General features: G+C 41.7%; 3 protein-coding genes and 1 non-coding gene across 4 annotated transcripts; 3 read left to right on the plus strand and 1 right to left on the minus strand.

Moving 5' to 3' along the window:
• Positions 1 to 1,217: 1,217 nt before the first annotated feature.
• lrrc71 (leucine rich repeat containing 71) lies at positions 1,218 to 5,345 on the plus strand. Its single transcript, XM_029514809.1, has 16 exons — positions 1,218 to 1,284; positions 1,893 to 2,030; positions 2,178 to 2,285; positions 2,439 to 2,514; positions 2,619 to 2,693; positions 2,899 to 2,967; positions 3,054 to 3,213; positions 3,288 to 3,371; positions 3,510 to 3,584; positions 3,940 to 4,050; positions 4,145 to 4,208; positions 4,304 to 4,377; positions 4,479 to 4,505; positions 4,607 to 4,718; positions 4,923 to 5,014; positions 5,229 to 5,345. The coding sequence occupies exons 1-16, from the start codon at positions 1,218 to 1,220 to the stop codon at positions 5,343 to 5,345; spliced, it is 1,449 nt and encodes a 482-aa protein (XP_029370669.1).
• Positions 5,346 to 5,531: 186 nt separating this feature from the next.
• rps27.1 (ribosomal protein S27, isoform 1) lies at positions 5,532 to 8,274 on the plus strand. Its single transcript, XM_029514810.1, has 5 exons — positions 5,532 to 5,548; positions 6,048 to 6,087; positions 6,692 to 6,800; positions 6,895 to 7,005; positions 8,037 to 8,274. The coding sequence occupies exons 1-5, from the start codon at positions 5,532 to 5,534 to the stop codon at positions 8,063 to 8,065; spliced, it is 306 nt and encodes a 101-aa protein (XP_029370670.1). The 3' UTR covers positions 8,066 to 8,274.
• On the plus strand, positions 7,630 to 7,759 carry LOC115051552 (small nucleolar RNA SNORA35). The gene has a single exon (XR_003841285.1). It is a non-coding gene; the product is annotated as a small nucleolar RNA SNORA35 (small nucleolar RNA).
• A 632-nt stretch (positions 8,275 to 8,906) lies between the features above and the next one.
• On the minus strand, positions 8,907 to 13,672 carry LOC115051419 (small conductance calcium-activated potassium channel protein 1-like). Its single transcript, XM_029514812.1, has 10 exons — positions 13,095 to 13,672; positions 12,818 to 13,037; positions 12,303 to 12,398; positions 11,786 to 12,079; positions 11,144 to 11,265; positions 10,590 to 10,731; positions 10,401 to 10,511; positions 9,757 to 9,884; positions 9,260 to 9,329; positions 8,907 to 9,134 (listed from the first exon to the last, which is right to left on the minus strand). Exons 1-10 carry the CDS (start codon positions 13,670 to 13,672, stop codon positions 8,907 to 8,909), a joined length of 1,989 nt encoding a protein of 662 aa, XP_029370672.1.
• Positions 13,673 to 18,543: the final 4,871 nt, after the last annotated feature.

Genomic DNA, 18,543 nt, shown 5'->3' on the forward strand with positions numbered 1-18,543 from the left:
AAAAATGTATTTTAAAAATTTTAAACGGTGACAGAAACAAAAGTAAAGCTGTCAGCCCAATATCATGCTATTATTTTTGTTTTTCTTTCAAATAGGAAATGGTTCCGTTTTGTGATAGCAGTCATTGTATGATGCTTGTACTTGTATTTGTGTGGTTTGTGTGATTCGTTTAGTTCTTTTTAGACAATCACAAAATAAGATGCAAGCATTGTAAATGGCAGACTGGCGGACATTTTGTGATGTGTACAGTTTGTCAAAAAAAAAACTTCTTCCACTCGTTAAAAGTTTGTAATTATGATTCTTAAGTCATGAAAAATGCTGTTGGTTTTTACTTTTTGTTTTATATTTGTTTTTGGTTTTTTTTGTTTGTTTTTTTAATAAAAAGCACTACATTATTGTGAATACTCATCATGTTGTTATGCTTTGAGTGCTCTTAAAATCGTTGTGGTCTGTAATAATCAGAGAAAAAATTCACTTACATTATATCTTGATATCAATTAGTATTATGACACTTTCTAAACAGCTCATTGATTATAGCATTGCTGGTGTAGCTTGCAAAAGAAAAAAGAATACCTTTGGATTTTAACCATTGCAGCACACACACCTTTACACATCACAATTCATTGATGACTGATGAGTCACAGATCAGTTGTCTGGCAGAGCCCCTGGAAGAGAGGAAATCATCAGATGGGGGGACAATATAATTATATTCCTATCTTTTCTTAGTGTGGGCTGCTGAAAGCTCAATGAAACCAGCTAATATAAGTAAATACTTCTCCCCCTTTACCCAGCTCACAGTGAAAAAAAAACTACAATATCAGTTTTAATCTCAAGACAGAAACATGATTTTTTTTTTAATAAATTAGAATAAAGAACAACAATGAAAACCAGCTGCTTTTCATAACAATCTTAAATCCTATTGGTCGTTTCTGATCGTGTTCTCGCGATATTTCAGAAGTAGCACACCGACAAATGTCCCTTTAAATGTAAAATTTCGCCTCAGCACTGACATTTCAGCAGGTCCACATCAACCATTAAAGCAATTTCAGTAAATACACATCTGTTCATCACATCTGTCCTCACCGGAAACCGGAAGTAGACTTCGACTTCTCGGCAGTTGCCATGGTTACGCCAGTGACGCTCAGACGGTAGTTGACAGTGACCACAGCAGCGTTAATGGAGTCACTACGAGTTTAACTTAACTTTGACACACAAAAATGTCCAGTAAGAAACAAGCGAGAGACAAAACTGAGAAGGCCGATGTTGAGGATGAGAAAAATGCAGGTTGGAGAGTTTTTCCTCAGTCTGTTAGCATGTAGCTGGCTGCCACTAATGGCTCCAACAACAGCAACAAAAACTTATATTTTTTATTAGTTAGACAGATTTAAAGAGCAGTTCAATAGTTTAGTGGAGAAATGGTCTACAATCAATGTCTTTCTTTAGTAGAGGTTGCTTTTTCATAGCATCAAATTTTATTTTATATGCCAAAACGGTACGGATTATGCAGAAAACGATATATATTATAATTAATAATATATTAGTGTGTCTTGTTAAAGGTACAGCTCATTTTAACAAATTAACATACTGCTGAATAGACTTAATTTCCCTCCAGAATGAATACAGTTTTAACCCAGAGGCACTCAGGCGTTTAGTCCAGTTCTTTAGCTTTTATCGTTGTGGACTGGGGCCTGCATATGGGAAACAGGATTTTAACACAAATTATTAATAAAAATAGAACTTCTCAACAGTGATAAGATCCTTTCTCATTTTTTTAGGACAGACTCCAAATGAAACATTACCTGCTCAGACCTTCGGTAAGTAATTTAATCATGCTGTTTCAGGAGACAGCTGAGAGCGGTATGGTTAATTCTTTAAATCCACTAAATCCACAGATGAATATCAGTGCTCCGGCAAAGTGGAAGTTGACTTCCCTGGGCTTTGTGGTCTTCTGGACATAAAGGATATCCCAGCTGTCAGGACCAAGCAATCAGCTCCCCCCACCTTCAATGAAACTGAAGGAGGGGATACCAGTAAATAACATTACCTGATGTCAGATCTACACAGGAAAACAACTTAACCACAGATCAGTATATAAGATGATATAAGAATGCGCAATAATTATTTATTTTATATTTCCAGCTTCGGTTCACTTATAATCAATGTAATTGTACTTTCAGCGGTAAGCCAGTCCGAGATACCTGCTGAATATTCCTGGTCTAAGCCATGCCTCCAAGTGGAGCTGGAGAATGAGGACTCCCTGAGTGCTAAATGCTTGAAGGTGTCTGGTAAGAGCCAAATGCCATAGAAAAATGTAAGACTATTTTAATCTGGTTTTATATTTAGATTTTCCACTTTTTGCAATCTACAGTCAACAATGACAACTGTATTTCGTTTCATTCATAAAATTTTGTCACATTTTTCATATAATATACACACAGGGTGGAAGGTAAATGAGCAGATTGCCAGAGTGCTACAGAAGATGCTTCCCTCCTTAAGACAAGTACAGAGCCTTCAGTAAGAAATGAGCTTCTGCAGCAAGGTTGGCTCCTGTTAAATCAAAAAGGATTACAGCTCTCATTGTTTGGTTCTTGTTTGTTTGTGTAATCACTGCGTTGCAGATTTTGGCAGGCAGGGCTCTCAGATCGAATGGTAATCTCCCTCATTAGCACGATATCATTGTGCTCTAACCTCAGGTGAGTGGATTTTAGTGTTATTCACACTGTGGGTCTGTTTTGCAGCTCCTCACATCACAGTTGAAAAAAAAAAAATCAGGGTTGAAGAATGGAAAACAAAATTTGAGAGAAAATTGTGAGAGAGCACATTATAGTATGTAGAACAATCGCAGCCAAACACTGATGCTAGTGGTTACTGATCCACCTCCTCTCTGATATTTGTTAGGGTTGTGACATTAGAGGGGAACCCTCTTCCAGAGTCGAGTTATCACCATCTCCTCTCTGAAAACAGCATGTGAGCTGCCTCACAGTTACACATTTCACATGGTTATAACTGAGCACAAACATCCCATATTCATTGTGCGTGTTTCTTCCATCCAGCCTCACTCACTTGTCCCTGCGAAATAACCAGATAGGAGATGAGAGCGCTCGTCTGCTAGGAGCCGCTCTCTCTACCAGCAAATCTTCAAACAAGAACCTCCTGTCACTCAACCTGGCATTCAACTCTATTGGTGATGTGGGTGCTGCTCATATTGCACAGGTATAGCACAAAACTGTTTGCCCATGCATATTCCCATCATGAGCACTGAGGTGAGGTCTTGTTTTGCCTTTCAGGGCTTGCGGTTGAATTGTGCTTTGCGCTTTCTCTCGCTGTCAAACAATCGGATTGGAGACTCAGGAGCTGCCCATCTGTCTACAGTATCCATTTACAAAAACATTAGACATGAGAGATAATGCATTTAAATCAATGCTTAAGTTGTTTTAAATTATATTCTTCTTAGAGAATTATATTATCAAATTTAATAAACATCCAATGCTTAACACTTCCATTTGCAGATACTTGGCGAATTTGCTCTAACTCATGAAGAAGTTGTGGAGAGGAGGAAGCTGCGTCTGGAAAGAATGCAGTCTGTAAGTGTAGCAGTGTGTAACATCCACAACCACTCTACCTCAAATTTATCCTCGTTGGTATGTGTTAAACTCTCTTGTTGAAATCGTAAGGACCCTGACATTAGGTACTTCACAAAAATATCAAGTGGTTCTTACGAGATTGTTGATTGACCCAAGCAAGTGGAACTTGGTTGTATAAATCCGTTGATTAAAAAAATAAAAAAGAAAAGAAATGTTTAATGCATTGTGCTGCAGAAACTAAATAAAATTTTATCCGTTGTATAAAACAAGCCATTTTGGTATTTTTTAAATGAAAATATTATGGAAAAGTATTTTGTTGAACTTTGCAATTCTCTGCTACGCTTTATTTATGCAGTCAACTATAGAAGTCGATTCTGGCCAAACACCAGAACAACTTCCCTCAGTGCCCAGCAACACTTCACTGAGTATCAGCAAAGGAGAAAACAAAGGCATCTCCAGAAAAAAGGTAAGATGTCAACAAAAGAATTATTCCAAAATATTTGGTTTGCCATGTTCTATTAATCCTTTACAATGGATTTTTTGTGTCTGTTAAATTACAGGAAGCATCCAAAAAAGACGAGAAGCAAGCTGCCAACAAAGAGAACCCAAAGTCTAACAAGAAATGTAATAGCTTTCGTCACAGATGAACTCTTGTTTCATTATCCTCTGTCAGCAGGGGTGTTAGTCTTAACATGGCTGTCTCTTTAAATCTCTCCTAGCCTCTGATGTAAAGGCACCTCATAGTAAAGGTGGCAAGCCAGGGGGTAAAGAAAAACAACTAACTGCACAGGAGGTACCAAACATTTTCTGAACCCGTGTACCAAACACCATATGGCTATAAACATGCACAGTGCACCGAACAGCTGCGTGTAATTTCCTTTGTTTCTTCTGCAGGATCAGCCATGCGCTGCCCCGAAGGAGGTTCATCTGATGCAATATTTTTTTTAGTTAAAATTTTGCTCTTGATAATGAGATGACTGAAGCATTTGTGAAGCATTCACTCCTGTCTTGCCCTCCACCAGGAGGTAGAGTTGGTGGAGATAAGAAACCCCCTGCTGGAGGAGTCATTGCATTACAAGGACGGACAGCTTTTCCTGCCTGGCAACTCCACTCTCACCTCTCTCAACCTGGCAGGTCAGCAACTGTGGTGTGAAGGAATGTGGTGCACCAATTCTGTTGTGAATGTCCCAGAATTAATTTGCAAAGGCTTCCCTTTAGACACTTTAGTGTGCATTCCTTTGTTTTTAGGTAAGGTTATGTTTCATCTTTTACTGAATGATTTTTGAAAAGGTACATAAAATGCTTATGTTGTGTATTTGTGTATTTTATATTGTGTAGGAAACAGAATCACAGAGAAGTCACTGCCTCTGTTTCTTACAACACTGAAGATGCAAGGGGAGAGAGGAGGCCTGCTACGTCTCTGTCTGCAGGTGTGTTTCAGCTGACTCAAGCCAACAATGTGGTCATAGTGATGACACATTATTTTTTGACTAGGGTTTCCTTTTATTTATTATAAAAAATTCAAAATTCATAGATTTAAAAAAATGTATTATGATTATGATTAAAACATTTGATGTGATTTACATGATGTGGAGGAGGATAAAGGTAATTTTTATGATGATTTCTATATTCCCTCGCTTTCAGAGAAATCGCTTCCCACTAGAGTGTGAGACCTACGTGAAGATCGAGGGACTGATAGCACTCAGACATCAGAGAAAAAACAGTTCTGAAGTGAAAAAAGAGGAGGGACAAGGGGCTTAGTGCTGAGACAACAGAGATATAATGCATACCTTAAATTTGTTATACAACAATAAAAAATGCTCCAATTTTGTTTTAGAACAAGACATGAAATTAAAAAACGGAAGGATTAATAGTAACAACCTTGTGGTGTGTAAATAGGCAGAGGCTGAAGTGGAGGAGATTAAAATCCGCTGATGCATTTTGCTCATGGCCAAAATTTACAAGTACAAAGCATGCGATAAATATAAATTATCCTGTTCTACGGTATCTCATGGTTACTAACCTGGGACTCAAATAACTCTCACTCTTCAAAAAAAATTTGAAGTAAATGTTTTCACTTATTTACAACTGACTCCAACTTCTTGTGATTCAACTTAAATTTTCTTTTAATACATTTTTAGATGCAAATTTTTTGCCATTTAAGTATATAAATGTTTAAGCTTTTAGTGTCTCCAAAAGTTATATTTTATATACCAAATGTATCGTCTCTTTGGAAATGTCAAATAAACAGATCCAAATAAATCCTTATTTTTTATGTTATTTAATGAAAATAAGGACATTTACAGAAGGAAGGAAGTGTTTTGCTTTAGTCCGCCTCGGCTATGGTGGGTGAGCAGGGCGGAGTTTTGACCTCACCAATATGGCCGCCGCGCCGCTTGAAGACGTCATTTCCGGCCTAGGCTCAACGGCACCACCAATATGAAGCCTTCGCTTCCGGTGAAGCCTCCTTTTCGGCAGCGGCTATTTCCTCGCCAACATGCCAGTGAGTATCAGAGGCCGATGGCAAAGGACATTTTCACCGTTTAGCTGGATGTTGCGGGACCACCGCACGATTCAATGTTTACATAAGAGTCCAGTGACCGATTTGGTGTCGGTTTTAGAGCCCTTTGTTGGGTTTTAGTGCAGTTTTTAACCGATAATTTTCCACGTTTGAGCGCATTGCGAGCGCGTTGCGAGACAAGATGGCTGCGCGCACACCGCAAACATGGAGCCAGTTTAACGGGAGATCCAAACGGACAAATAGCCCGGAGACTTGAGAGTCATTATCATCCCTGAGTGGATGTTGGTGGTTTGATACCGAAATCACGGTACAACTAATCTCAAAATATTACAGGAGTTAACCGCGATCGATGGAAATGCGCAGCCGGCATTACCTAATCCAAGAAATGTAGGCCAGCCGATCAGCCTTTACGGTTAGCTGCACAAAACACAGCTAACACAGGGGCTGGTCCCGTTGCATCTGTCGTTTTATTTTAATGTAAAGTGCACGATATCTTTGGATATTTTCTATAAGGATCGACATTTTTTTTTCGATGAAATCCACGTCTCCTTTTGTCAATTCATCCTCTTTTTGTTTCCTCCTCTAGCTTGCAAAAGACTTGTTGCACCCATCCCCTGAGGAGGAGAAGAGGAGGCACAAGAAGAAGCGTCTTGTTCAGAGTCCTAACTCTTACTTTATGGATGTGAAATGTCCAGGTACAGGTTTCTTCCATGCAGATGTGTATTTGGCTGGAGTAGGTGTTAAATCGCCTCAGTTTGTGTTAACCAGTGTCTCGCTCTCATCCCCCAGGATGCTACAAGATCACAACGGTGTTCAGCCACGCTCAGACGGTCGTGCTGTGTGTAGGCTGCTCAACAGTCCTGTGTCAGCCCACTGGAGGCAAAGCCCGTCTCACAGAGGGTCAGTATCACCCTGCCGTAGCTGTCGAACCAAGTGCACCAAAGCCTCTCCGAAGTTTGAACTGTGATGCCTTTTGTTTTTCCACATCAAATCTACTTCTCTATATCAGACTGACACGTAGCTGGGGTTTAGGGTCACCCTTACATTGTAACTTGTATAGAGCATTATCTTATCTACAGTTATGTCAGTGTGCTAAAAGCCAAATACACCAGCAGATCTTTTGGATCTTGGAGACGACAAACTCCCATAACTGTATATTTCACAGCCATATTTACCTGCCCAAACAACTGAAATTGTTTTTCATGAGGTCAACTTGTTGGTGTGTGAAAACACACATTCAGAACCCTCATGCTTCACTAATATTTAATCCAATATTTTCTTTTCAGTGGGGGGAAAACCGGATTTAGCATGTAGCATATGAAATAGAGATGCTCCAATTGGTGCATGACAATCAATAGTGCCTCAGTCTTCAGCTGTTGATTGAGTGAAGTGTAATCATAAACCATCATTTGATCTTATTTGCGTATGACAGGTAACAGATTTAGCTCTTCTGCAGATGGTTTTTGTGGGATTTGGCTGGTACAGATACTAAATTTGTTCAATGAATTGTGTAAGTAATGATGGCCGCACTGCTAAGTGACTGGACTTCCTCTCTCATGGTCTTCCAATCTCATTCCAGTGCCAGATCAATCTCAGTTAGCAGAAGGGTTGAGCTAGACCACTGGCTTCCCCCTTTCGAAGGCTGAGAACAAATTTTTTCACTCTTTGTGAAACTGATTTTCCTCTATAATTGAATTGTCCTGTTTCTGGCTTGAGCTGCTGTGTTAGATGGAGTTGTACTTCTTTCCATGGACAGCTGTTTTTAAAGAAGTTGGTCATGGAAAGAGATGTCAACCTAATCAGTCACATGATACAAAGTCTGGTATCAGCACTGTGGCACAATGGGAGTGTGCACTGCCTGCACTATTTCTATCCTGTATGGCTTCTCTGCTGTCAGCAGTGTCTGACTGTCATTGTCTCACCACTGGCAGGATGCTCATTCAGGAGGAAGCAGCACTAGCTTTTCTCTCCGGAGCTGAAGGGGAGAGGAGGGGATGGACCGGTTGATATCAGCGTCTTGACCCAGCGGTCTGATCTGAAACGAGGCCAGGAGACGAACTAGAGGAACAGGAGAAGTTCCACTGTTCACGGCCATGGATCGGTTGTTGCTGTAACTCCACCCTCCAACCCTGTCTCTCTTAATAAAATATTGTTTTGGCTAAAATAACAGTTTGTGTGTAGTTACTTTACTGTGCTGGGATTGTTCAGATATGCAAGGTGGTGTTTTAATCTTCATTAGAAAGTGTTACACAAAGATACTAGTACAGAGTCATGAGGGTTCTGTAATCACATCTTCAGTTTAAAATAGACTGAGTGTATGCCTTTTTTTTTATTTTATTTTTTTTATAATTGACTCAAAAGTACCCAATTTATATATAAAGCTGACAATGATAATGGAGTAAGTACAGTCCAGGTTTCATTTGGGGTTTCAACTTTGCAGAATTGAATTATCAGATTGATTATTAATTGATCTATAAACTGCTTTAGCTGTCTAAACAATGTGTAACCTGGAATTTTTTTTTAAATGGGGAATCAGTTTAATGTTCAGATTGGTTGCAGTTTGATTTTTTTTTTTTTTTTTTCCTCTTTTGAGAAAATGTACAAAGAAAAATTTGTTCTATTTTCTACACTTTAGTTTTTGGATGTTTATACAACAGTAGCCTACATATTTCTGATACAATTTTATGTCACATCTGTACAGCCTTGTTAAACACACCTGTCTGTCCACTTCTATGTCCAGACTCAACCATTGTAGCAGCATTACAAGCAGACACATTTCCCTGGAGTCCCCGTCGCCTTCCTCAGCCTTCCTCTACCCGACTCGCACTTTCTGTCTTCACCTCCCTCTCCCTGAGCAGGTGGCGGATGGAGGAGTTCTGTGTGGACAAGGTGCTGGACAGGAGCGGCATCAGGCTCCTGAAGCCTTCCCTCAGCTCCTCCACGTGCTTCTCCAGAGTGTGAATGTGTGAGTCCAGCTCCCCCCTGCAGCCCTGCACCTCCGACCGCACGTCGTACAGCAGGCTCTGCATCTGCAGTGGGGTTGGGAGCGAGGTGGGTAAGTTCCACGGGGGAGAAGAAAGAAATGTTAGATACTGCTTTGCTGATGTGTTCACAGGATGGACTACAAGAGCATGCCTTCACTTGCCTCTCTCACCTTGCAGAAGTCTACTAAAGAGTTCCCCTGGTCTGCAAGTATCCTTTTCTCCATCTTCACTCTACGCAACCTGGAGACAAAGTTAACTATTTTCAGAGGAGACGTTATAAGTCAGTTCACCCACCGTAATCTTTAAACAGTTTTGGTGGATCCGTAGTCTACACAGAGGGGTGAAAAACTTTTGATTAACAAATTCATCTCAGAGTTGGGAAGATTTGTTGGAGCAAAATTTCAGAGTACTGAATGAAACAACAGTGAGCCAAACTTTCAAAATCCATTGAGTTTAAGATTTGGATGAAATGAGCACTTACATTGACTGTCCACTAAATTTTTATTGGCTTCTCGCAGTCTGGCAAGAAGTAATACAATATTTTCCATCTAAACCTAAAGCCAATTCATCTGAAGATAAAAGCACAAAAGTTCATCTTTAACAGACTATTATTATTATTACATAAGTATGAACCCCTGCACTTTAAATGAGTGGTGCCTGTTCTTACTGGTGGATGGCAAGAAGTAACTTCCTCTGGTGCATGCGGCATCTGGTGTGATCTCTTTCTCTTGACAGCTTAGTGTGTTTGTAGATAAGCCAAGTCTCCCTCAGCACATTTGCTGCAGCAATTTTTATCTGGTGAAAGGATATGCAAAATCACCCAAGAGCAATTTTTTAAAAATGTTTACACATCCCCTCAGAGAGCCATTATTTATTGCACATGCTGAATAAGAATAACTGAATGGAAAAGTGTACTCTGATCATTTGGCATCAACTTTCAAACTTGAGATCTCATAAATAAAGATTATTGTGCTGTACTGGACAAAAATGTCTTGTTTTATAATTTTTTTCAGATTTTTCACTTTTTTCAGAATTCAGAATATTCAGAATATTTTACAACAGGTTGTTGTGCAGATGTCTATGTCTAAATAAAAGACAGCTTTACAGTGTGCACAAAGTATCAGTATGTTGAATAAAATGAGATGATATGAAGTATCTAAAGTTTGCTAGTTAAAATTGTCTTAAGGTGAGCAACATGACAAAAAAAAATTAATGACCTGAGAGGTTACAATCTGTGGAGAGTCCCTTTTTTCTCCTTTGGTTAAACTGACCATACAAAATGGCCAAACTGAGGGATGATTTGCTTTTTACCCTCTTGGAAATGTGCGAGTCCATCATGAAGTTGTGAACATGTTTCTCTGCTCTGGTCAACTCCAGCTTCCTGGCAACTACAGCCACCACCAGGACGGTGCAGCCTGCTCCCTGAGAGACACACCATCAGAATCAAAATAATCTGAGGTGAGTGGGTTCTTACTCTGAGCTAACGTGCTACGTGTTTACCATTATGCCCGTAAGGAGGCAGATGCTGCGTCCACAGTAGGTGTGAGGCACCACGTCTCCGTAGCCAATGGACAAGAAGGTGACTGACACCATCCACAAGGCCTCCATGTAGTTGCTGCTGAGGTCTCTGTAGTTGTGGTGTCTGAAAGAACAAACAAACTCATTGTGCCACCTAAGTAGAGCCGGTTGATCTCGACATGGAGGCCACTGTTTTCATGTAGCTTTTATTTTTTCTGTCTTAAATGCCGCTTTACTCAACTGGTCCGAATGATGTTGTCGAACGCCTACTTTCACCTGACTGACACTTCTGTTTGCCGTAACCGTCTTTAGCATGCATTACATTTTGTGTAGATTCATAAAATAAACTGTCACAGTCAAGATTAGGTGATATGCCAGTGTCATCCAGCTGGAACAGATATATCAAAGCACAGCGATGGTGGGATTTGCTGCTGCAGCAGAAATATTTAAGTAATGCTGTATATATTCTGACATTTAAACAGTATTAAATATGAAATATATAGAAAAGGTTGGCAGATTGTCAAACCCTCACTTACCTCTCACAGACATGTAAGCCCCAAGCTGCCACAATCCACAGAGAGACACTGAAAATCATCAGCACGGTGCCGGGGTAGGTGGTCATTAATGTTTTTCCCACAAAGCGAGTGTTGAAGTGGATCTGAAGATCACAAAGAGAATACATAATGTCAGGATTTTGACAGTAAGGGCCTATTTAGGATATCAGCTGTCAGCTTATGGTTAGATAATACAGAGGAGATGAGGGAGAAGAAAACTTGTTCTCAATCCGACTTGATACACAGATCGTAGGTTTGGTGTTTGGCGCAGAGGGGAGACGAAGGTCATTTTCCTCACTCTTAGATAGCATCAATAAGGGAAGGGGATTAGCTGGGTGGATATCAGTAACTGTGGAAAAAAAAGCAGACAAAGCAAAGGAGAGCCAGCGAGGGAGCACTATGATTCATGGGAGGAAAACTGTGATAGTCACACATCTGCAGTCCTCTTGGCCCACCCAAATGGTTATAGAGGAATATTGACCTTAACATCTCATGACTCACGTCCCACGGCAGGTTGCTGACTGCCACAGTTTTTATTATTGCATCCAAGTTGAATTTATCACATTACTATCCAAGCCAGTTGAGTCCAAAGCTAGATTCAGAGCCCGAAGGTGACCCGCCCACCTTGTTGAGCGCCCCAATGCTGCGGGATGCTGTGTCAGTGAAGAGGCGGCTGTGCAGCATCATGGCCCGGCCCAGCAGGTAGAGTCTGAGGAACATGGGCAGAGCCAGGATGATCTCCAGCTCCGTCTCTGACGCTACACGGGACACGTGAGGCCTGGTCTGCTGGAAGTACGTCAGCAGACCCACCGGATAGGGATGAATGGCCACCACCACAAGCTCCAGGGCGATCAGGGCCAAACGTTCAGTTGTCATGGCGATCCGCCAATCCTCTGCGCCAATGTCATTAACATAGAGCTGCCAGAGACACAGAGAAACAGATTTTTGTTCTTTTGAGGAAAATATGTGACACTTCAGCCCTCAGGTCCACTCTGAGGCTATACACTGTCACAAGGAGGCCACAAGTAGACACAAACAGTTGAACCAGCTGATGTGGAAACCTCTGGGAAGGATTTACTGCAGATGATATAATATCTATCTATCTATCTGTTATATAGTTATGAGTGGATAAGTTAGTCACCTTTACTTCACAGCAGTGATACGCTATAATGAGGCCAACCAGAATGAACGTAGACAAACTTATGACGGACTTGAGCACGAGGGAGTAGATGGAGCTCTGTGGGAAACAGACACACAAACACACACAGAAGCAGGACATCATTGTCAGCTGATGGCTGTTTGTCTTTGCGATATCAAATATATGAGATGACATCTGTGATCCTGTGTAATCTTCTAATCTTACATACATTTAGATAATCCACTTGCCTGATAAAACAAATATTAAGGACATACTATGCATTTCCCTGCAGTTGTTGGCAGATCAGTTTCCATAGCAACTCAACTGATTTTAAAATGTATGTAATTCAGCCCCGTAAAAGTTCATGAATTACTGAATACACAGACACAAAATGATGAGAAGTTATTATTCAGCATGTGATTTCTCAGGCACTGAGCTTCTTTGATGAAAAATCAGTGGTCGGCTCCTCTCAGAAAATGTAATAACTGCTGTTTTATAGTGTGTGTCCACTCTCTGACCTTGCTGTAGACACTCCAGGAGAGCTCCGTCTCCATCACCATCAGCACCACCCCAAATATCCCCACCGCCAGGGCGCTGTCGCTCAGACGCTGCCTCCTCAGAAACAGAGCCCTCCTGTGAACCAGCCGCCAGCCGATGCTGTGGGTCTTCCAATAGAGCTCGTCCTTGCTGTCTGTCTTGTGCTTTGGACTGTGCTGAGGACTTGGGCTGGTATTTGGACTCGGACACGTTTCTCCTGGCAGCAGACCGTCGGCCTCACACGGGTCCTGATGATACTGGGATGTCTCACTGTGTGGCTGGGGGTCATCTTCTTTGCTGGTGATGATGATCTCTGGGAGACTCGGTTGATCATACATCTCCAAGGAGACGTTCCCCGACTTGCGGCGTCCTCTGGCCTCAATATCCTGGACATCTAAATATGACCTGCAGGGACCCTTAAAGGGCGATCCGCAGGGAGAGATGGGGACGTCAGTGAAAGAGGTGACTTTCTCCTGGAGTCTGTGAGATCCTGCATTTTTGGCTTTGCACTGGGGATTTTTCTCCTTGTTTTGTTTACTTCCCCCTGACTTTTTCTCACATTTCTTCTCTTTGCCTTTGGCCTTATCTCCTCTCCTGCTGGAGCGAGGTGAAGAGGTGACATAAAGGTGGCCGTTGTACAAAGGCGTGGTGGCCATGGCCTGGGTTCTGTCCAGCCACACGGTGTGATCGGCCGCTGTTTGCACCGTGTGGTGTATCCCGCACTGTGGCGAGCAGGCCTGAGGTGGAGGAACCATCCTCTGTGGGAGGAGGGGACGCTGGTCCTCCACCTCGTCTCCATCCACCACCGACAGGTTCATAGAAGGGGAATGCTCCATTGTGAGTCTTTTTAAAACGGTATGTGCAGAGATGGTGGGAAAGATAAAGAGATATTAATATCCCTCAAGGCACTGAATACAACTTAAATGGTACTGGGAAGGAAAACTGCAATTTTATCTTGATTCATTCAGGTTTTCTTGTTGAGTTGTCACCATAGACCTCTTAAAATTTTCACACTTTTTAATTTTGCCAAATTTTTTAAAAAAGAAAATTCTAATTTGTACTATTTCACTGATAAGAATTGATTTTAAAAACCTGAATATTTTACATCAATATAATATTTAACTATAATTTAATCACACTTATTTCTCTCAGCACTAGATAATCTGAATTTATTTAGCTTTGCACGAACACGAACATTAAATAATCTTTTATGAAGATGATCTTCAGTCTTACCTTATCAGCCTGCTCTTCCAATCTACAGAAAATTTCTACAAGGATAAAAAAGGCCTTAACACTTATGGAGACAACTGAGTTGGTGATTCCCCAAAGATGCTGGTGCTCCAGTCTTATTTAAAAGTGATGTTCTCCCAATAATGCTGAAGGTCAAACGTTCCCCGCATCACAGAGAGATCATCCCAGTTGAGTCCTGTTGCAGTTTCCAAAAATGCAAACACAGCACTTGCATTCAGACGACTTTTGAAATTGAAGGATGAAGACAGTAAGTGTGATCAGATCAAAAATATTCCACACGTCCTCACTCTTCATGTATGAACTTTTCAGCAGTCCATTAGCAGCCCAGCTATCACTGAGCCCCTCCCATAGATCCAAGCTGAGGTTATGAACTGCATATGACGACAGATGAGGTAAATACTCGAGAATATCCATTACATTTTCAGCTCTTTATTCCCTTGTTTGTCTATGTTCCCTGCTTTATGAGCGTCCACCATCAGGGCTCCCTCCTTAAAGCTGGAGAGGCTTAATGATGGCAAAGACTCTAAGTTGCAGATGTTGCTTAGAGCAAAGGAATTGTCTGTTAAGAGATTATTTTTGTGTGTGTGTGTGTGTTTGAGCCTAGATTGACAGATTTCTTCCTCCCTTTGTGCACACAGAGAAGCCTGCTCACATATGTGGCCCGGTGTCAGCCTAAAAAGATTCATGCAGTCTGATAAGAAGTGCTATTATATCACAATTCATTTCATCTGTTATTTCATGTTGTCATTGTCATGAGCAAAGACAAAATGTTTTTTTTTTTTATTTTTTTAAATAGCCTAAATCTGATCTTCAATGAGAATAACGGTCCTCAGTATCAATTCAGAAGATTAGTATTGCAGATTAATCAAATGAAAGAGAGATCTGATACTTATGAGCTTATGAAATATCAAATATGTCACTCCTTAACCGAACAATATGCACAAAGCAGGATGAAGTATAAAGCATTAAAGTCATAACAATGACATTGAGCATGATTTATTTATCTAAATCCATGTGACAGATGGGTCTTCAGATAATAATGCTTCCTCCAAATGGAGAGACCTAAGGAGCGAAGGGTGGGCGGAGTGCATCCGGATAGTGGCAGGATGTAGAGCGGCGTTATTTAATCTGAAAACAACATGTATTTAATGATAGATAAAGGGCGACGGAAGATGTGGTGTGTGTGACCGTGGACAGTTGGGAGAGCAAAAGCATGGCGAAAGTCTGATCAGCCAGTTTGATTTTAACCTCCTTAGACATCCCTCCAGATGTAAAATAGATTAATTATGCTAAAACCACTCAGTTCTGCTCAGAGACTTAACCAGATGCTGCTGTCTGGATTCTTTTGTTTTGATATTCTGCCGGCAGGGAGCTCCCGACTGTGTGCCTCAGTGCGTGACTGTCAAACTACCCCTTATGGATGGTATCTGGTGAACATGGACACTATCTAAAATCCCTGAATAGATCTAGAATTGAAGATGTGAGTATTTACTTTGCTGAAATACGAAGCAAAATTCCCTCTGCCGTGGTGACGCCGACAATAAATGTTCTTAAGTTATGTTGTCCTTTAAATAACAAGATGCTGAAAGGATATATGCACATCTGCAAGGCTTCAAATTAATTCAAACTTCCAGCCAAGTGCCTGCAAATCCTGGCTGCTGTAGCTCATAGCTAAGTATGTCAATTCTTCTTGCCTCTGTGGCTGGAAGCCAGCACATTTTCAATTAGTCTCTTCTATAGCAAATCATCCTTTGGCTGCTAAGAGACTGAAATTAATCCCGGATATTTAGAGTTTCCTAATTGCTGTGGCTGGTAAGTGGCAAATCTGCTTCATGCTCTTCATATTAAAGGTTTTCATCCTGACCATCTTCTGGTCGGGATATTAATTACTTCAGCCTGTAGAGAAGTATTGCCCCAAAGATAAATAAAGCCCCATTATGATGACAACAGCTGTAAATCTATTTGTGTTTTAAAGATTAAAAGTTATGATTGGGGCTGAAGAATAGTTGGACTTTTTGAGAATTCCGCCTTAACACTCCTATTTTGGATTGAACAGACAAATAGTTTTTATTAATGAGCTTTAGTCGTGGTGGTGATGTGATTTTTGTTAGTTTTGGATCTATTATCCACTGTGCATCGTCTTTATGCCAAGCTAAGATAAGAGTCTTCTGGCTGCAGCTTCATAGTTAGTGCATTACACATAAAAGCCTGCAGCTTGAAGATATGTTTGCTGCCAATGGCATAATGCACCTGAATCAAGAGTAGCAGAAAAGCTTTGTGGGTAATGTATGCACCAGATTCAGTTTCAATTTTTGATTCTCTCCGTTGAAAACTGTCCAAGACTCATTATATCGGCTTCGGGGTTTGCAGAGGCAGGATTTAATTGTCTATTGTGCAAACTTTATCTACTCAACTCCATTCAACGCAAAAAAAAAGGCCAAGCTGACAAATCAAACGTCACAGGCGAGTGGATGTCTTTGCTAGTTTTGTCGATAATACCCTATTAAGTGGAGGGGACGTGTCAGTGCGGGAGATGGCCTAATCCAATCAGCAGAGTAATTAGAAATACACAGCACAGCAGCCCCGATGGCTGCTTCGTCAGGGGCACCATTCAGCATTTAGCACAGAAACAGATGAGCTGTAGTCATGCCAGGACAGAGCCATGGTCTTTACTGCTTCACTGCCAAGAGAATAACAATCAGGATCACAAAAAGGCAACAAAACAAAACAGAAGGCAAATATGAAGAGTTTTAGTTGTGGGTTTGGGTTGTTCACATGATGTTTATGGGCTAATCCTCTTGATGCCCCCCCACCTATCATCATCACTGATATGGCTGCTCTGTGTTTTCATTCATTTGCCTTTATTGTTTCCTAATTAGCATTTAGCCTAGATTCCTCCTCGTTAACACACCCACCAAAAAGGAAAACAAACACAAAAAAAGAAAGTGTTGCTGCGCTGCAGTAGGAAAACACACCAGCAGATGTCCCCCCCACCTCAGTGGCTGTAATGTGTGTTTCTGTGAAGTGGAATGAATGTTGCTCCTGGCAGCTCCACACACTGGAGCTTGGTGCAGAACAGCACAGGAGTCTTTTCTTTTTTTTTTTTTTTTTTAATTCTTTTTAGGAGATGGACTCAAAGTCAGTTTCGCCCATATTTATGTAGCAATATCGCAGCAATGCAGCGGCAGCGGCAGCAGCAGCAGCCTGATGATCCATCGCTCATGTCCACACTGTGTCCTCGCCTCACGCCTGCTGCAGTTTTTCCTGCTCTAAACTGTGATCTCAGTCATCCCTCTTCTCCCCTCCGAGGGGCCATCTCCATCCTCTGAGAGCAGCCGAGCATGAGGGCTCTGGGTGTATGACAGGCTGCACAGGAGAGGGGTAATTCCGAAGGGCAGTAGAAGTAATAGGGTAATCTATTATACAGTCCAACTCTTTCTTCCTCCTCCTCCTCCTCCTCCTCCTCCTCCTCAGTCTTTAGGTTTCTCGCTGCCTCTGCCCTTGCATCAGCATTTTGTGAGGACAAATGAGAAGTAGAGTTTAAGTATGCACATTGCCCTCCTGCAGAGCCCAGCACTTTCTCAATTAAACACTGTTGTCCATCGGCAACACTGATCCAAACCTGCTGCCTGCTCATGTACACACACACACACACATACAGTCCAGATCCAGCAGCGTGTGACCATAACCACTGTAGCGTGTTGTCATATGTTTGACCTGCAGCCATATATTTTTCAACACAAATCGTGACGCACATGTTAAGCAGCCCCAATACAGTGTGAATGGCCTAACTATGGAATCAGTAGTTATTAAGTTTTAAACAGTGATTTATCGTCTTCACATCGAACAGCGAGGGGAAGAAACTCTGAAACCAGATAAAGCTTAATGTGCACAAATCAGGACTTTCACCTGACAGCTCCAGCATTTTTTTTGCTGTTTCCTCTTAGTGTCTCTGTGTACAAACAGTCTGCCCAGTTGTCGCCCTTTCTTTTTCCTGTTTCACTGCTGCTCCTCACCTTCACCCGTTGATCTGTGTTCATTTAAAACCATCTGCTCCTTTCGTGTTTATTGAAGTCAGCTGGCTGTAGACCAATTAAAACCTGTCTCTCCTCCACCTCCTGCTCTCTCTTCTTAAACCCTCTCACCCCCATCACTGACATTTTTCTATCTTGTGCTCTCCATTTTAGTCCCACCTCCCCCAGAGACTTGGAAGCAGGGGGGGGACCTCATCTCCTCCTCCTCCTCTTGCGCTCCCTCTCTTCCAGCACACGCTCTCACTCCTTCCCTCCGATGCTGACTGGATGCAGACTGGGGGGTTTCCAGCAGCTTCCTGAGTCCTTCCTCTCCTCTCCTTGCCTTTCCTCCCTACCCTCCTCCTCCACTTCCACCTTCTCCTCCAACGTCCGGAGCGTCTCCTCTTCTGCCCCCCCTTTTTTTCCTGCTCATCACCACCAGG

The sequence above is a fragment of the Echeneis naucrates genome, chromosome 11 (assembly GCF_900963305.1).
Source record: "Echeneis naucrates chromosome 11, fEcheNa1.1, whole genome shotgun sequence".
In the NCBI taxonomy this organism is placed as follows: Eukaryota; Metazoa; Chordata; class Actinopteri; order Carangiformes; family Echeneidae; genus Echeneis; species Echeneis naucrates.

What these genes read in the sequence shown, in the direction of transcription:
- lrrc71 (XM_029514809.1), top strand. Translation starts at nt 1,218, where the DNA reads ATGTCCAGTAAGAAACAAGCGAGAGACAAAACTGAGAAGGCCGATGTT. An exon ending in GAGCTGCCCATCTGTCTACA is followed by an intron (nt 3,372 to 3,509) that starts GTATCCATTTAC and finishes TTCCATTTGCAG; the next exon opens with ATACTTGGCGAATTTGCTCT. An exon ending in CATGCGCTGCCCCGAAGGAG is followed by an intron (nt 4,506 to 4,606) that starts GTTCATCTGATG and finishes GCCCTCCACCAG; the next exon opens with GAGGTAGAGTTGGTGGAGAT.
- LOC115051419 (XM_029514812.1), bottom strand. Translation starts at nt 13,672, where the DNA reads ATGGAGCATTCCCCTTCTATGAACCTGTCGGTGGTGGATGGAGACGAG. An exon ending in CCACACAGTGAGACATCCCA is followed by an intron (nt 13,038 to 13,094) that starts GTATCATCAGGA and finishes AACGTGTCCGAG; the next exon opens with TCCAAATACCAGCCCAAGTC. An exon ending in GGCTTACATGTCTGTGAGAG is followed by an intron (nt 10,732 to 11,143) that starts GTAAGTGAGGGT and finishes TTGTTCTTTCAG; the next exon opens with ACACCACAACTACAGAGACC.
- rps27.1 (XM_029514810.1), top strand. An exon ending in ATTTCCTCGCCAACATGCCA is followed by an intron (nt 6,088 to 6,691) that starts GTGAGTATCAGA and finishes TTCCTCCTCTAG; the next exon opens with CTTGCAAAAGACTTGTTGCA. An exon ending in CAAAGCCCGTCTCACAGAGG is followed by an intron (nt 7,006 to 8,036) that starts GTCAGTATCACC and finishes CACCACTGGCAG; the next exon opens with GATGCTCATTCAGGAGGAAG.